The sequence below is a fragment of the Quercus lobata genome, chromosome 2 (genome assembly GCF_001633185.2).
Source record: "Quercus lobata isolate SW786 chromosome 2, ValleyOak3.0 Primary Assembly, whole genome shotgun sequence".
Classification (NCBI taxonomy): domain Eukaryota; kingdom Viridiplantae; phylum Streptophyta; class Magnoliopsida; order Fagales; family Fagaceae; genus Quercus; species Quercus lobata.
Window position 1 is genome coordinate 3633028 of NC_044905.1, and position 19947 is coordinate 3652974.

At 33.4% G+C, this 19947-nt stretch overlaps 1 protein-coding gene across 1 annotated transcript; it reads right to left on the reverse strand.

Annotated features, from left to right (window-relative positions):
• Positions 1 to 18094: 18094 nt before the first annotated feature.
• On the reverse strand, positions 18095 to 19112 carry LOC115957584 (putative SWI/SNF-related matrix-associated actin-dependent regulator of chromatin subfamily A member 3-like 1). Its single transcript, XM_031075871.1, has 3 exons — positions 18876 to 19112; positions 18169 to 18457; positions 18095 to 18102 (listed from the first exon to the last, which is right to left on the reverse strand). The coding sequence occupies exons 1-3, from the start codon at positions 18936 to 18938 to the stop codon at positions 18095 to 18097; spliced, it is 360 nt and encodes a 119-aa protein (XP_030931731.1). The 5' UTR covers positions 18939 to 19112.
• Positions 19113 to 19947: the final 835 nt, after the last annotated feature.

The window sequence follows — 19947 nt, forward strand, 5'->3', positions numbered from 1 at the left end:
TTACAATACATCATACATGTAACATCCCGTCTTATTTAAATTTAATTTAATTGTTTCTTGAGTGGAATTGATGAATTATTTAATTTATTTTGAAGGTGATATTATTTTATATTATAATATCTACAAAGAAAAAAAAAAGTAACGTAAAGAGTTATTTTGTGAATTATTAATATTAAACTTTTAGTCTCCTTACCAGTTAAGGAAAATGATAAGAGTTTAAACTTTAAAACCTATTTAGATTAGAAGTTTTTTTTTTTTTTTTAATAGTAAAGATTAGAAATTTAAGTGTTAGAGTTCCAGATAAACCTTAATTTGAGGTTAATTGGGAATTAAAATCTTGGAAGCATATTTAAGTTTTATGGGCTTTTTGGAGACTAAAGAGATAAGTTTTAGTAGGTTCTAAATACCAGCCCAAGTAGGAAATGTATTTAACGTGTAAAGTTCATTTTATTTAAGAGTACTAATTGGAGTGGGATTGGTCTTCCTAGACTGAATTGGAGTGTTATTTTAGAGGGACAAATTAGATATTTGAGAAGCTTAGCCAAGGTTGTTTTAGTAATTGTAGTTAAACCCTAGCTTGTCCCTACCATTACATATATATAAATATATTTATAATTACTAGATCTTTTTAAATCAGCCACGTGAAAGGAAATTTTCTTTTATTCATCTTGAGAGCCATGACTTGCTATTCCTTAATTGCTAAGCTTTCACTAGGACGAAATCGTAGAGGTAATCCTTTATTCGTTGAAGTTGATCATTCAGTCTGTTATAGCATGTTAATAATAATATAGATAGATAATATACTTAATCAGCTAAGGTGGATGATTGTTAGGGAATATCATAATGGGTCCACGTCCCATAGATTTAATTCAATTGAATAGTACATTGAACTTTTCTTGGGTTTCTATATACATGTTTACCATGTACTGAGGGTAGTATTGTATTGGTTACCCATTGGATTTGAAAACCTTGGGTCTAACAATGGTTTAGATATATTATATTAAATTTCTAATAACCAGTACATGATTTCCTTGGGTTGCCAACAAATTCTAATATATACGTGGAGTACCATCACATTCTATATAAGTTTAGCACTTATAGACGTCCTAGGGTGGTGTTCAGGTGGTCCACATGATGAAAATAACACCATAAAACTATAGCCTATAAATGAAATTGACATTCGTACACTTTATGCCTTTTATTATTATTATTATTATTATTATTATTATTATTATTATTATTACTAGTCGCTAACCCGTGCGATGCACGGGAATAGCCACTGCATGAGTATCAAGAAAAAAAAAAACATTATTTTTTAGTTAGAGTAGTAAGTAAAAATGCATGAAATTATAAAAAATGATATTTAAAAAATAGTACAAAGTTTTATTAGTTAGGCATAAAAAAACAATGTTATTTTATTTATTAGTTTTTTGTGGGAATGAATAAGAGAAAGAATGTTCAATGTTGTGTCTCTAGTTTAGTTAGTGTTGTATATATAGAATCATAGATAGGTGTATACAAGATAGATTGTACTATATATACCAAAACGTGCCTATTGAAAAGTTATAACATTTTATATTGGATATACCAAAAGGGGTCTATTGAAGGGTCATAACCTTTCATATTGGATACATATTAAAGGTGTCTATTGAATGAAAAGATACCTATTGACTGAAGATGTGTCTATTGAATAAAAATGTGCATATTTAATGAAAATGTATCTATTGACCGAAAATGTGCATATTAATGGAAAAGTAGCTATTGAAGGGTCACAATCATTTCAGTATAAATAGTAGTTCATATTAATTTGGTAATTTCTTTTCAACTTCTTCTTTTTCATTTTTCTTAGAAATATAAGAAACTTGTGGGTCTTCTACGAAATCGCTATTTGTAGAACTTGTCTAAGGATAACATTCAATTATGCCTCCAAGTTAATCAAATTTTCTGTTTGTCTACTGGATCATTTTTTTATTCCATTATATGACTCCTCTATGTTCCCAAAAAAATCAAAAAGATTGGTGAAGTCTAATACTCGTTTTAGCATAACTGAAATGAAGAATTTTTTAGAGAAATTAAGAGACTTTTTTTTCTCGATTGCAATCTATGGATATATGGCAATCAAAGTTTTTGTTTTTATTTTTTTACCAAGGACTTGTAAATGCATGATTGGTGGTTTACTGGGAATCGGAAAAAGAAAAAAGATAAAAGAAGTATGTGGTGGAAATGTTGAGATGCAGAGGAAGGAAAGGAATTTAGTAGGGAACGTGAAAAGTATACATAGAGAATGTGTTTTTGCATTAAGAGAGAAGAGAATTATACCTTTGTCAGAAAATGTCTGTCACACTGGACATAGTCTATTGGCGTTGTCATGGATTTACTATGAACTATCTCTCCAAGTATGCAGTCAATTGCTGCACCCTGATTGTATAGAATATCATTAGATAGCAACAAAAATGTGAAATACCCATAAACTAAAAATAAACACGTAATATTAGAAATTTTAACTATTCAAACATGTAATCACCTTTGTTAACACCAAATGCTCGCATCTCAACAGATCAGCCACCTTGAACAACATCAACAGATGCATTTAAAATTGGGCTTGTCCAATGAAGCACGACATTCAAAATGTCATCGAGGAGTTCTTTCTGTGAAGTGTTTAGGATATGAAGGAATTTTTTAATTTTTTGAGAAATAGGATATGAAGGATTTTGATATGATATATACGTTTTATCTGTATCAGTCTCTAAAACAAACCAAAAAAAAAAAAAAAATAGAATGTGATTGGGAGTTTTTAGTGTTATTTATAGTTAATTCTTAAAAATTGTATTTAATACAAATTGAATTTCATGAAAAGTCACAATCTTTGGGAGTTTTAAAATGTAAACGTGGCTGCAATTTATGTAAACACGTGGCGCAATGAGATGCGGTCAACAAAAAGTCAAACGTTTCGGCTATTAGTTATTATATAGATTATTATTATTATATATACCAATTAGAAATTCTATTTTAGCTTAATCTAAGTCTATATGTGTGTGAAGTTCTCTCCTAGAGACTTGAATCCCAGCCCTTGCCCCCTCACACCCACAAGCACTTATACTTGTGGAGTGACCACCATACCAAGAGTGCGCGGTGGTAAGTTAAGTATGTTTTAAAGGTATTGGTTTATGATATATTTTTAGAGACTTTTTTATGATAAAAGTAAAAAATCATTAATTTTTTTGACAGTTTTTTATATTTTTCATAAAAGTGATGTTAAAATTTTCTTAAAATATTTTATTAACAATTGCTCTAAAAACATCTGTTAACATGACTTTTTAACTTTGACTAAAATAGAAAACTGAAAAGTCGGTTTGGGATAGATAATTTTTATTGATTAGGTGGGGCAGATTCTTCAACAACCCTAGTAACAGACCCATTTCTTTTTTTTCAATGTGCATCTCTCGAGTTATTGACTAGAATATCATGCCTCTTCTCTTTGCCAAAATTGAATAGACCTTTTTGGACCAATCTTACAAGCCGAATATCACTACAAACTCCTTCAATATAAAATTCAGAATTGAAGTACCAACATTAAAAAAAAATTAAAAAAACAACAACAACAACAAACAAAACAAGATTACCAGTGTTATAGAGAGATAATTCTAAATTAAGACAAACTAATTTTTCTATTCTCTTATTTTCAGCAGTGGAGTTAGGGATTTTTTCTAGGGGACCAAGTTAAATATGATAAAAATTTTAAGTAAATAAATTATGATTAAAAAAAATGCTTTTCATGAATGCTTTTTCTAGCTAATATATATATATATATATATATATATATATCAACATTCAAGTATAAACTACTAATAGAGTAAAGATAAACCCAAACAATATATAAAGCAAATCTCAAAACTAAATATAAACATATCAACTTACGATAAACAACATATATACCATTCACTTTCAAGTTTTACTTACACTATCTTTAATCGTAATACATCACTCAACAACACACTAACACAGTAAGTTTGTTTGCCAAAAGTAAAAAAATAAAAAACAACATAGTAAGTTCAAAATTGTAACCAAATTTGACAACTATTAGAAATAAAGTCTAATTGGAATGTGTAAACTTTGGGCAATGAAAAGGTTATTTGGGATGTGTAAAGTCTATAGGGGAGATGTATATCCGTAAGTGTCTATAGGGGAGATGTATATCCATAAGTGTACTCATTATCCCATAAACTTTACAAGCATTCTAAGGTCCTATATATATGTGGGATTACTTTACTGTTATTGTACAGATCAAAAGAATTGTGGATGACCAGTTAAATATAAAAGTTTATCAATATATATATCTTGTTTCTTTTACTTTGATTTATATATTTCTATCATTTTACAATACGTTATTAGCACAAGCTTCTACCCAATTTTGGAAAGGAAGTTGTCCTCCCATTGTTCTTCAAACATCAAAGATTATTTGTGTAGTTCTCTCAACTCACTATAAGTTTTCATTTTAGGAATTAGTAATTATCCTATTTGTTTGTATTTACGTTTTATGCTCATAATTTTAGTGATTTTTAATTGATTAAAAATTTTATGAGATTCACGTTTAATTGATTAAAAATATATTGTTAAAAATGGTTAGTGATAAAACAACTCAATCATATCTATAGTTATATGTAATGTGTTTTGATAAACTTTAAATATGTAAGTATTGTTTCATTACAATCAAATTTTGAATATGTATGTGTAGTATTGTTTCATCAAAATTGTGTATAAAAAAAAAATAGTTATTTAATTTTGTAATTTTATATTTGATATAGATGTCAAACCTTACAAAGCTTAAATTTGTTGCCCTTGACATCTTAGGCAATAATTCCTTATCATGGATCTTTGATACTAAGATTCATCTAGAAGCAATGAATCTTGATGAGATCTATGTTGATGTAATAAATCCTGAAGATATTATTATGGCAACAGAGTATCCTAGAAGGATCGTTCAAAAGCAATGTAAGGTTGAATTTTATCAACCATCTAGTTAGCTTTATTCCGTGCCAAATTTGCTTGTATTTTAGCAATTAGTAACCCTGTATTTAGGTGGGAATCATGTAAGGGTAGTGAGTGAGAGAGTGTGAAAAAATGCTCAAGATTATGCAACGATGCAGAGACTCACGGCTGGACTCGCGAGTGACTCGCGACTGGCAAAGCCGCCAAAATTGGCACACGTACGGAGCATGTAGGGGAGCTGAAGAGTCATGCCAGTTGTTGCACTACAGAATAAAAGTCCCAGGCTAGCCAGGCTGTTAGCTCGCGGCTTGAACTCGCGACTCAGCCCAGTCGCGAGGTCAAGTCGCCAAACCACCCTGTTTGGGAAAAACTGATTTTTCACATTCCTTCTCACCCTACTATATATATACCCTTATACCCACGATATTGAGAGAGCTTCCAGAGAGTATTTTGAGAGAGAAACCTTAGAGAAAAACAAGATCGATTCATCCACAATCTTCACATAGAGACTCTTCTAATTCCTCTACTCTCTTCCTCTCCATTGTCAAATCCTTAAGAGGTACATTAGCAAAACCTTTTCTCACCATACCCATATCTGTGAGAAGACCATTTGGTGTTTGGGAAGCAGTTAAGAAGGGACCAATTTCATATTAGTTGATGCTATGGTCAAGTAGAGGAATTCGGTAAGCTAAAGAAGAAATAAGTTCGGCGTAACATCATTGGAGTAGGATTTTGGAGGGCTTAGGTACATTGGGTAGATTAGGTTTGGAGGGTCTTCTGCTGTTCATGTATCCCAACTACATTCTTTAGTGGATTTTTCACTGCTTGGAGGGCGGCGAAGAGGTTTTATGCTGAGGGTTTCGGTTTCCTCTTCGATAACACATCGTGTGTTGTCCTTGTGTTTGCATATCTCTTCTCTTAATCTTTCTCATTTAATTTCTGTTGTGGATGTGATTTTATTTGGTTTAGATTGTTTATCAATTCTGTTTTAAGTTTATGTTCATATTCTGCACATTAATTATTTGATATTAAGCTTGAATTGGTAATTTGTTATTTGGGGGTCTAAACGTTCATAGTGTTTTATGCACTAATTGAACTTTCAAGCAATAAATTTTATTTGTTATTATTTACATAAAAACTGAGTACTTTAATATAAAAGACCCCTTAGGAGAATTACAAGTTCTAGAAGAACTTGATCATCCTAAAAGCTCAGTATGACTAAAGTTGCAATAAACTAAAAGTGCAAGTGAGTTAATCTAGCACTTTAAAATCAACCCACAATTAAAATTATATAATAGAAGACACATATATCATGTTTCGAATGTGCTCCTGCAATAGCAATATTGAATGCATATGTTCATAAAGTGTTATGAACTAATGTTTAATCTTCTAATGGCTGAACAAAATAATGAGCTGTTGCTGAAAACCATCGAAGGGTCATGAAAATAAGTGTTATAGGTGTGGTATGGAAGGTCATTGGTCATGTACCTGTAGTACTCCTAAACATTTGGTAGATTTGTACCAAGCCTTCATAAAAGAAAAGGGAAAGGGAATTGGAACAAACTTTGCTAATCATAATGATCCTATGAATTATGTTGATTTTTCCAAATGGCATGGATATGACTCATCTTGATGTCTCTGATTTCTTTGAGGATGTTGATGGAAATTTTGATAATTTGATTGGTGATGGAATTGTCCATACCAATTAATTATTTTCTTTTATTATATTATCGTATTCTAATAAGTATGATTGGTGATGGAAATGTCCATACCAATTAATTATTTTTCTTTCATTATATTATGGCATTGAAATAAGTATTTTTATTTTGATATGTTTTATTTATATTTAAAGTAATAAAGTTTAATTTATATTTTGCATATGTGAAGATGCATGGGTCATACTAGTAAAATCAATTCCAAGACGAATAGAGAAGATTTTTGTATAGCAGACAGTGCAACAACTCATACGATCCTTAAAAATAAAAAATATTTTAAAATTTTAAAATTATGCAAAGCCAATGTCAATACCATATCAAGTTCATCAAACTTAATTGAAGGCTCTGAAAGAGCGATTATCATTTTGCCAAAGGGCACAAAACTTTGTATTGATGATGCTTTGTATTCTTCTAAATCAAGCAGAAATTTGTTCAACTTTAAGGATATACGTTATAATGGTTATCATATTGAAACTAATAACGAAGGCAGTGAAGAATTTCTTTATATTACTTCAATAGTATCGGGCCAGAAGCTCATGTTAGAAAAACTGCCTATTTTCTCTTCTGGGTTATATTATACTACAATGAGAACAGTTGAAACAAATGTTGCAATATATTAGAAGTGTTCAGACGCAAAGGTTTTTATGCTTTGGCATGATCATCTTGGACATCCAGGATCAATAATGATGCGTCGAATTATTGAAAACTCTCATGGACATCCCTTAAAGAACTAAAAGATTCTTTTATCTAGTGATTATCCATGTAGTGCATGTTCTCAAGGTAAATTAATTACCAAACCATCACATTTAAAGATTGTTGTTGAGTGTCCATCTTTCTTAAAAAGAATTCAGGGTGATATATGTGGACCAATACACCCACCTTGTGGTCCATTTAAGTATTTTATGGTTTTAATTGATGCATCAACCAGATGGTCACATGTATGTTTACTTTCTACTAGAAATGTTGCATTTGCTAGGTTTCTTACTCAAATAATTAGGTTGCGGGCACAATTTCCTGATTATCCAATTAGGAAAATTTGTTTAGATAATGTTGGTGAATTCACATCTCAAGCTTTTAATGACTATTGCATGTCAATTGGAATTGATGTTGAACATCCTGTTGCCCATACACATACTCAAAATGGTTTAGCTGAATCACTTATCAAGAGACTTCAAATTATTGCTCGACCTTTGCTTATGAAATCAAAATTACCAGTTTCTGCTTGGGGTCATGCTATTTTACATGCTACATCATTAGTTTGCATTAGGCCAACTGTTTATCATAAATTCTCACCATTACAACTTGTACTTGGCCAACAACCAAATATTTTTCACTTGCGCACATTTAGTTGTGCTGTATATGTACTTATTGCACCCCCACAACGCAATAAGATAGGTCCTCAACGTAGACTTGAAATTTATACGGGTTTTGATTCCCCATCTATCATTAGATATCTTGAACCTCTAATTGGTGATATTTTTAAGGTACATTTTGAGGATTGTCATTTTAATGAAACAATCTTCCCACCATTAAGGGGAGAAAAGTCATTGCCTGAAGCATGACATGAGATTACTTGGAATGTTTCGACGTTATCTTATCTTGATCCTCATACAAATCAATGTGAATTGGAAGTTCAAAAAATTATTCATTTGCAAGGAATTGCAAATCAATTACCGAATGTATTCACCGACAATAAGAAAATAGTGAAATCTCACATTCCCGCTGCTAATACTCCAGCACGGATTGAAATCCCTATAAGACAGTTAGTTAATACAACAGCAAATGAATCAAAGCCACACCTGAAGTGTGGAAGACCTATCGGTGTTAAAGATAAAATTCCCCAGAAGAGAAAAGGACAAGAAAAACAAGTTGCAACCTATAAAGAGGCTATACCCAGGACACAGGTCACTGAAATAATTGATCTATACAAAAATTATGAACAAAAATCTCCTGAAAATAAACCTCCTAAAGAGTTATCCCCTGAAGGGGATCAGGTACCTAAAAATAACGAGATCTCGATACATTATGTACATACAGGAGAAATATGGGATAGAAATAAATTGTTGTCGACAACATATTTTCATATAAAGTTGCTTTTGATATTACCAGAAGTAATGATAATGAATATGAACCACAAACCGTTGATGAATGTCAACGTAGAAATGATTGGCCAATGTAGAAAGAGGCAATTCAAGCATAATTAAATTCACTAAGTAAATGTGAAGTTTTTAGACCTGTAGTCCGAACACCTAAAGGTGTAATGCCTGTTGGATACACATGGGTATTTGTATGTAAACGAAATGAGAAAAATGAAATTATAAGGTACAAAGCACGACTTGTAGCACAAGGTTTCTCGCAGAGACCTGGTATTGATTATAAAGAAACATATGTTCCTGTAATGGATGCAATTACATTCAGATTTTTGATTAGCTAGATATGCGATTAATGGATGTTGTTACAGCATATCTATATAGATCATTAGATAATGATATCTACATGAAAATCCTTGAAGGATATAAAATGCCTGAAACATATAATCCTACATCTCGAAGTATGTATTCCATCAAGCTACAAAGATCCTTATATGGGTTAAAGCAATCCGAACGCATGTGGCATAATCGCCTCAGTGAATATCTTTTGAAAGAAGGATTTGAGAATAATCCAATTTGTCCATGTGTTTTTATCAAAAAAATCAGAATCCAGATTTGCTATTGTTGTAGTATATGTTGATGATTTAAATCTTGTAGGGACTCTAGAAGAGTTAACAAAAACAGCAAATTGTTTAAAGAATGAATTTGAGATGAAAGATCTTGGTAAGACAAAATTTTGTCTTGGCCTGCAAATTGAACATCTTCCAAATGGAATTCTTGTTCATTAATCAACATACACAGAAAAAGTCTTGAAGCAATTTTACATGGATAAAGCTCATCCTTTGAGCACTCCAATAGTGAGTCGGTCACTTGATGTCAAGAAAGATCCGTTTTGACCACAAGAAGATGATGAAGAAATTCTTGGTCCTGAAGTACTATATCTTAGTGCAATTGGTGCTTTGATGTATCTAGCAAATTACACATGGCCTAATATAGCATTTGCAGTTAACTTATTAGCAAGGTATAGTTCTGCACCAACTAGAAGACATTGGTGATGCAGTTAGTCGGATATGCTGATGCAGGTTACCTTTCTGATCCACACAAAGGTCGATCACAAACAGGATATTTATTTACTTATGGAAATGCTGCTATTTCATGGAGATCTGTTAAGCAAACAATTTCTGCTACTTCCTCAAATCATGCAGAGATTATCGCAATTCATGAAGCGAGTTGTGAATGTATTTGGTTGAGATCGGTAATTCAACATATTCGTGAGAACTGTAGATTATCATCAATCATAAAATAGTCCAACAATATCATACGAAGATAATGCTGTTTGCATCACTCAAATTAGGGGAGGCTATAGAAACAAGCATATTGCACCAAATTTTTTTTATACATGAGCTCCAAAAGAGTGGTGATATTGATGTCAAGCAAATACGATCATGTAATAATTTGGTCGATATGTTCACTAAGCCATTACCAACTATGAATTTTAAGAAGATGGTGCACAACATTGGTATGCGTCAACTTAAGGATATTTTTACCATGAACAATGGAAATTCTATGTACTCATGAGGGGGAGTAAATTTTCTAAAGGATGTGTGCTGATTATACTCTTTTTCCTTCGCTAAGGCATTTTCCCACTAGGTTTTCCTTTGCAAGGTTTTAATGAGGCAATCCTAAGGCACTAGAAGTTATACAAGAATATTGTACTCTTTTTCCTTAGCCAAAATTTTTTTCCCACAGGGTTTTTATTTGGCAAGGTTTTAACAAGGCATATTCTTAAAAAGTGGTCATCCAAGGGGGAGTGTTAGAAATAAAGTCTGATTGGAATGTGTAAACTTTGGGCAATGAAAATGTTTTTTGCAATGTGTAAACATCCATATTACCATTTTGGGTTGGACCCATGCCACTATGGACTCCCCGTTTAGGCCAAGCCCAGCCTAATCCCTAATAGTTAAAATTCGAATCTAATGTGTGTAGTATAACTTGCCCCACCCTCCTTTAAAAGTTACCATGATTTTTGAGTGGAGTTGTGATGTGCCTTTGTGTTAGAACCCCTTTCTCTCTCTCTTATGTGTGTGTGTTTGTTTCTCAAAAAAAAAAAAAAAAAAAAAAATACCCAAACTTTATAATTTACTCTTTTGACTTTAATAAGCTCATCAAGACTCAGAGATATTTTTTTATAATGCAAAGATAGCTTAAAAAATTCTTACACTTATCCAAACCTTATAAGTTATAACCTACTCTTTTGATTTTATTCACCTCAAACAAGGCTTGGAGATACTTTAGTATCTTAGGCTTAGATAATTCAAAGATAGTTTGGAAAAGTCTTACATATAACGTAACAAAAGAACACAGTGACGGTTGTTGGTATGAGAAAATATGGAAAATATTAGAATAAAAGTTAAGTTATTCAAAGTTCAAATTCCTAAAATAATTTTACCTAAAACTTTTTTTATTTCTTTTGATTGACTAGGAATGATCCAATAAACCTTCAACAGATGAAAGACAAAAAATTTTAACTCAAAAAAGAGGAAACCTATATTTAAATTCTAGAATTTAGGGGTCAAACAAATTAAACCAACTAATTAATCCCCATAGTTTTTAAATTGAGAAATCAAACATATCACTATACTGAATTTATTTGTCCTTAAAAAATAACAATGTTTATGCTACATTGATCTAGACAACTAAATATTTGAATTTAATTAGAAAACATAAAGCTCTAATATCTAAAGTACTATAGTTGATTTTCATCTTGTTCCATGATTAGCTACATATGAGTATAATGTAATGTAGGCTACTCTCCCTTTCAAAAACAGTGAATAATCAAGTATGATGTTTGAGAAAGTATTTACTATCATAGTGATATATCAAATCTCTCTCACAAGATAGTGGGTCCTACAATATTCGCAGGTGACATAAATTAAAAACTGCACAATGTTCACCGTAAGAATAAGACCATTCAGACTTTAGAGTGAACCACACCTAAACCATAGTCTGAAAGCCTACCATAGAAATAATCTAAGACTAGTGGAGAGATGTATAGGGTCTGTTTGTGATCTACTTATTTTGTTGAAACTGAAATTTTTTTGCTGAAAGTGCTGTAGATAAAGGTAGCTAAAATAGTACAGTGAGGCCTATGAACAGTACTAAAAAGTGCAATGAGGCCTATGAATATTAGCAAAAATAAGTTGAATAGTAAAATAAGCTAGATTTTTAATTTGGAATCAAACACACACGTAGTGTGGAATGTGTCTTCAATGTGGATAATCCCATGACGAATGTACCTTGGAAGTTAGTTTGTTCAAACTCCAAACTTAGGCTGTGTTTGGTTCTATGTAAAATGTTTTCCAAGTGTAAAATATTTTCAGGTGAAAATATTTTTTGGAAAAGAAAATATTTTCAAATGTTTGGTGGCATATTAAAAAATACTTTGAAAAATATTTTTTAGTGTTTGGTTGTGTTCTTGAAAATACTATAGAAAACACATATTCTACTTGATGCCCACATTTTCTCAGCTTCCAAACAAATATATAATATCATTTCTCAATAGATAAACACAAAAGAAACAAAACCAAACCAAAAAATTCATCAAATCCGATCAAATTGAGAGAAGAAGGAAGAGGGAGAGGCGACTGGGTTCGATCTAGAGGCGGCGGAGGCAAGATCGCACGGTGGAGGCGACTGGGTCATGGTGGGTCGCTCGTCTTGTGGTGGTTTGCTCAACATGGGTAGAGAGAAAAAGGGTAGATTGATGACATGGGTCTGATAGCGGTGAGATCAGTGGGTGGGTCTAAAGGAGGCGATGATGACGAGATTGGTTTGTAGATCAGAGATCGTGGGTGGGTTTGATAGCTTCTCGGCTTTGGTTGGTAAGAGGGAAAGAGAGAGGAAGAGAGAAGAGAAAGCTTCCTTGACCGGCGGCGTAGATCTGTGGTGAAGATGATGACGGTTCAGTAAGGCTGAGGCATGAACCTATGGCGTGATCAGACTGGTGAAGGTTGGGTTGTCTTCTTCACTTTCCCTTCTAGCTCTCTCTCTGTCTTCAGGTGTGTGAGTCCGCGTGGAGGGGACGAGGACGGCGATCTAACCGGCGAGTATGTGCTTGGGAATCACTTCAGGTGGAGTGTGCTTGAGCTCTCTCTCACTCTCTCTCTTTAGGTGTGTTTTCCGAAAATTCATTGAAGGTAAAATAAGAGTGTAAACGATTTTACAGCCAAGGAGTCTTATTTTCTGGTCAATGTGTACTGTATTTTCTGTTTGATTGTATTTTCCGTAGGTACCAAACACCCACAAGAGTGTAAAATAATTTCCTAAAACCGTTTTCAGGCGAAACAAACGTAGCCTTAAACACTAGGTCAAATGGAGAATTTTACCTTGTTGGGTTGGGCCCACTATGGGCCCAGTTTCGGCTAATCCCAGCCATTTCCTCACTGTTAAAATTCGAATCAACGGGCCGAGCCTATCTAGCACGAAGTCAGTTTAACTTGGTTGACTAGCACCTGAGGTCTCATATCTTATACGTCATTCTATATTATTTTACTATTGCTTCCTTTTTTTTTTTTTTTTTTCTTTTAATGAAAATTTTACAATTATTTTTTAGATTTTTTTTTTTTTGAGATAAATGAAAATTTTATTATTGCTTCCTCACTCTGTGTGGGGTGAGGTCCATTAATATTATCAAATTAATTTTATTATTGTGTAATAATAGCTACTACTTAAATGATTTTTCTATTGTGGGGTGCTTCTCTAACGGATAATTGTAAGTATTTCTTAGACAATAATTTTGATAAAATAGGACCTGCATTAATTAAAAAGAAATAATTTGTATAAAAAAACCATCGGAATTAATGAAATGCATAAAAGTATTAACAAAAGTGGCAGGAAATTGGAAGCTAATCAAATCCGAAATGAGATACCCTCCCATTGAATCTTCTACTTACATACAAAGAAACTTAACCATGGTGTCAGACTGTCAGCACCTAGAGCGTCTTTCAATAATCTACAGTGTCATAATGGAATCAATCATCACAAATTTATTATTGATCTCGTATTAGGCGTAGCTCTATGTATTGGGTGGGACTTGTGAGTTACTGTATTACGATTATGGAATGAAATTCTTGATAGATGACTCCGAAAAGAATATAAAGCAAGTGAATGAAGAAGTCTGGTGGAGGCAGGATAGAAATCCCCATAAATTCAGATCTTGAATTGTGATTTGTGAGTAACAAGTTCAGAGAACATGATTGGTTTCTCATATCTTACTTTGTGTTATCTAATTCCCCTAATTTGGTGAGTCAATAAATGACTTATAGGAAAAAGTTAAAAGTGAAGCTGATAATTTTGCCACAGGTTCAAAACACTATTAAGCATCCTTTCTCACGAGTAATTATTCCATGGTTGTGTTTAAGACAAGAATCAAAGTGAAGGCCCCATTTTTTTCCCTTGCTCACTTGTCTTTAACCAAGGGTTAAAATCTCAAAAAATTCTGTTGCTGATGATGTAAGAATCTAAGAAAGCGCTTCAGGACCTTATGGGGCACCTTGATTAAAGTAAGAAAACTGACTTTTTGTTTTGACTAATGAAGAAAACTGAAAACTCGGTGTGGGATAGAGGATTTTTAATTTTTATTGATAGGGTGTGGCGGATTCTTGAACAACCCTAGTCATCATACACTACAAAAAAAAGGTTCTATGGCCACGTTTTTAAAACGCGGCCATATGTCAAAAAAACATGGCTATAGCCTATAGCCGCGTTTTTTTAGGCCGCGCTTTCTAATGTGGCCTAAAACCTGTGACTATAGGACTGACGGTCCTATGGCCGCACTTTTTAACTGCGGCCTAAGGGTCTGGTCTTAGGCCGCGTTTAAAACGCGGCCTAAGGTTGTGGTCTTGGGCCGCGTTTTAAACGCGGCCCAAGACCAGGACCTATGGCCACGTTTTAAACGCGGCCCAAGACGAGGACCTATGGCCACGTTTTAAACGTGGCCATAGGTCCTGGTCTTGGGCCGCGTTTGAAAAGTGTGGCCATAGGACCTTTGTTGACAACTATAGGTGAAAGCTATAGCTGCGTTTAAAAACGCGGCTATAGCCCTTTTTTTTCCTTTTTTTCTTTTTCCTAGCCCAAATGCCTTAAGGACCTCCACACCTGTTTTCTAGTACAGTCACCACAAACCAAGCCCTCATTATACAGTTTTAATCTTGCATTAGTCTCACATTTACTATAAAAACTTTGAAAGTACATACATAGTAATATCTCTTGCAAAGATAAAATGCAAGAAAGGAGGGCAATGAAAGTACATACATAGTACTCATAGTGCACTTTAGATAAAATTTGTGGTGAGGACTATAAAATTTGACATGCCAAATTTCTTGATTAGTATCTAATCCATCCCACAAAGCGAGATAAAATATTTTCATTCAATAAATCACCATGGATGGTCTTTGAAAAAAATACGCAAACTTCAATATGTCTATGTTTAATCATGATCTCCTCCATCCTAGATTAAGTATCCCTAGTTTCATTTATTTAATTAAAATATAATTAGTCTATGAATTATGCCATTAGATTTCAGTTTCATCCTTAGGCTCTATGCTAGTCTTCCAAAATCAATATTTAAATATTTCTATTTATCTTGTGTTTTTTTTTTTTACCAGAATTTTGTGATTTAAGGACACATATATAGTAAATGTGTATCACATTAGCAATTACTGTTCTCATATAGGGCTAATAATGATTAAGGGTCCAAAATCATATTTTTGACCTCAAATTAGCAATTGTCATTCAATTTTAAAATTTTAAAGACTAAATTAAAACAATTGATAACTTAGGAACAAAAATGCACTTTCATACATAGCTCACTGACCATTAATTTTCTTCTAAAACAAATCATATTTAATTTAAAACTTTTATTTTGGCTCCATGACCAAAGTGGGAGGACAAGTTGATAGAAGCAGACATTGAAAGTGTGGTGTGGCTGTGGGCCTCCCCTTTATATGCCTAGAGTGATCCAATACAACTGGGAGTTATTATTTTGCTTCAGGAATGAAGATAAGAACGAATTAATGTTGGTTGTTGATACCTAGCTCCAAGAATTAATAAATAAATAAAAAAGAAAAAGAAAAGAAGAAGCTCAGTAAGAATTAGTTTGCCATATGGGAAGGTACTTTACATCCTTACCAAACAATTTACTTCCCATCCTTAACAAACAATATAGTGAACTCTTTTCGCTTATGAGATTGTTGTTTTAATTAAATTACAATTTACTTAGTCTAAGACTCTTAAGTTTAATTTATTTTCAATTCAATCATTTAAGTATCATTTTTCTCTTTCATTTCAGTTATTTAATTTTAATGTGTTTTCAATTTAATCTTTCCATTTAGTTTGTCCAATTATATCTTTAGTTTTAGCTTTAGTCTTTTATATATATATATTTCCAAAAGGACATTGTTTTGGTGTAATAAACAGTTCGAATTGGACAAAATGACTGCATTAGTCATCAAGAGACACACAGAATGAAAATACCCCCGCGTTTTGTAGTGTATCTTCAGCACTCTACAAGTAAATTTAAGGTGATGATGTTGTCTCATATATATATATATATCATGGATGTCATACATAGTCCATGAGAGAAAAAGTTCAAAAAGAACAACAGTGAACCAATCAAAACCTAAATGGGATATCTAAGAAAAATAAGTACAAAGCCTAAAATTAAATCTTCTACTTTCTTTCTTCCCATCTTTCTATTCTATAATAACTAAAAAAGTTTTTAGATAATGAAGAAACTCAAACATACAGAGAATGTATTAAAGCTACTCCCAGAGGCTTTCTTTGTCTCTTTCTTTTGAGTTTACAGCATAACAAAACCAAATTCAAGTTGAACAAGACCTAATCAACGCTCACAATTACAACAACCAAAACCCCAGCTCATACCACCCCTTCAGCAAGCCTCCAAACTCAAATAGAACGGCACCCAAAACTTGGGTTTTTCTTTCTTGTTTCAAATCCAACTCCTACCCCTTTCCTCAACCCTTTTAGAAACACTAACATCCCTATGGTTCCCCTAACATTTTCCCTCTTTTTAAACCTTAAACCTAGCATCCAACAAGCCCAAACACTGCTGCCACAAAATTGTTACAACTAAATTTGCAGTCTCCTACAGCTAGGGTCTTCAAGATTCAAAATTTTCTAGTCCAAATTGAACCATAAACTTCTAAAACTAATTCCCTACTAACCCAAGATCTTCAATATTTTCCTCCAGCTGTCACCTTAGTTCTAACTCTGGAAAGGCTCTCTTTCGTTTGGTCTTACGTCAGTAAGCCATCCAGCCGGCCAACTTTTAGTAGGCCCCAGATTTGTTGATACTCAAATGTGCACAATAACTTCAAACCATGCAGAAATTCCAATGCAATAAGATATTCTTGCACTAATTTTCATGGAATGAAGGCATAAATAAAATAGATTTTTTATTCTCCTTCAACTAGCAATGCAACTTCTGTTTGCAATCCAACAAAAAAAAAATCCCAAAAAGTCTCACTTTTTAAGAGACATTATAATATTACTTTCATGCTTTTTATAACAATACTCATATTTTAAATATTTTTTCCACATAGCCTGTTAAAAGGCCCACCGAAAACAATGCATAGCCTAGGGAAATTTTCACTCTTCCACATAATTTGCAACATTGTGTCATTTGTGAGTATGCATCCCATTCAAAATTTCTCAAAACTCATGTATGAAATCAAGTAGCATGTTTTCTTTTCCCTAGAGAGTTATCATACAATACATGCAATGTTAGAGTCATCATACTCACTTGATGCAAACCATTTTGTTTATTTATTTTTGCTTTTAAAATTTTTCCAGGCTATTGATTTTTGAACCAAATCACAGGCCAAACACAAAATAATTTTTGCATAGAAGACTTTAATAAACCCTTTATGCCTGGCTTTGTCCTAAGCATGCAACTCACTTTTAAGTCTTAGTGATAGCCTTGATAAGAAAGAAATATGCCTCTTCTCAGACTCATGCTATAATGTAAGTAGAGAAGTTTCACTAGTGTGTCAACAAAAAACATACCTCTATTGAAAAAAGGGGACAACAGAAAACCACCACTCAAAGCAATTCTGAAAATTTAGACTAGGAAGTGGGACAACACATATTAATTTAGGAATGAGCGACCAACTGAAATCCTCAAGTCTAACAAAATTTAAATTTTGAGATGGCAGATAAAGAAACACATACACACACAAGACAGAACTATCTGCTAAATAACAGTATAAAGTTTAAAGGAATCTAAGCAACTGAAATTGCAGTAACTTAATAAAATAAAAGGAAAAAAATTGATAATTTTAAATCTTTCACAGTACCTTCAATATTTTCATCAAGAAGTTTTGACTTGATATTTGAAGCGCACAAACCCAAATCAATACATAACTGGCGAAGTTGTAGGAGTGTAATTATAACAGCTTCAAGCTTGGATAGATCACACTCAGAATCAACATAATCCTGGAAAACATGCTTAGCTTTCTCTTCCATTATGTTGTACAATTGAAGTTCTTCTTTAGAAAATTCCACATAATAGTTCTCTATTGTTTTAAGTGGCACAATCAGTCCATTGTCTTTTGTTCTTCGCAAAGAAATGGTTTCCATTAGTACCTGAAATTGTATTAAGTTGCATTATAACCAATTAAATTATTTAAAAAATAAATAAATAAAAAAACTGCATACATAGGAATCAGTCTGCAGAAAACAACACAATGCAATTAAAAACAGGAAACAGAACAATTTAAAATTAATGGACTTCGTTAAAGTTTCTAGGCAGGAAAAAGGAAAAAAAGGTAGGAAAAAAATACACGATGAATCACTTGACCAAGCAAAGAAACAAAGTAGGAAGAAGATCAGTAAACCGTTCACGATAAAGTTAAAGCATTTTGCCATCCATCTTAAGTCTTGAAAAGATTAAAAATAAAAAAATCTTATAACCTACACATAGAATAACATAGAACAATCAAACAGAGCACGCATACTTATTCTTCAGTAACATAACCTTAGATAAACCAAATCTGTAACATACCTGTAGATGAGAAAGCTCTTCCAAGCTTTCCAAATAACTCTGCTGTAACCGCAACAACGACATCAAAGAAAACAAATCAAATTGATCCTCCTGAATGGGTGTTCCAGTAACAACGACATCCCAAACAAATCAACCGATCGCGACGCTTCAGCGCTGGCGATCAGCGCCGATCGCGACGCTCAAGCGTCGCGATCGGTGTGGGTTGCGTTGGCGATCGGCGCCGATCGCGACGCTTGAGCGTGGCGATCGGTGTGGGTTGGAGTCTCGACATCGCCGTTGAGCTTCATCGGCGACGGCTGAGCTCAACGGCGACGGTGCTTGTGGTTTCTCTGTTTTTTTTTTTTTTTTTTTGACCGAAATGGCTCTGGGTTGAAATGTTTTGTGGCTTTGGGTTTTTTTTGGTGTGCTATTACTATTGAATGGAGGTCCTTAGGCCGCGTTTTTAGCTCAAAAAACGCGGCCTAAGAATCAGTCTATGGCCCCATTTTTAAAATGCGGCCACAGTTAAGGAAAAGAAAAAAAAAATTGCCAAAAAATAAAGTATAGAGGTCCTTAGGCCGCGTTTTTAGCTCAAAAAAACGCGGCCTAATAACCTGTCTATGGCCCCGCTTAAAAAACGCGGCCTAAGAACCCGTCTAGAGCCACATTTTTAAAATGCGGCCATAGTTAAGGAAAAGAAAAAAAAAAATTGCCAAAAAATAAAATACGGAGGTCCTTAGGCCGCGTTTTTAGCTCAAAAAACGCGGCCTAAGAACCTGTCTATGGCCCCGCTTAGAAAACGCGGCCTAAGAACCCGTCTATGGCCCCTTTTTAAAAATGCGGCCATAGTTAAGGAAAAGAAAAAAAAAATTTGCCAAAAAATAAAGTACGGAGATCCTTAGGCTGCGTTTTTAGCTCAAAAAAACGCGGCCTAAGAACCCATCTATGGCCCCGCTTCAAAAACGCGGCCTAAGAGCCTGTCTATGGCCCCGTTTTTATGAAACGCGGCTTCAGTCTATCTTGGGCCGCGTTTTTTATAGCCACGCCTTAAAAAACGCGGCCCAAGGCCCCCGCGTTTTGTAGTGATAACTGG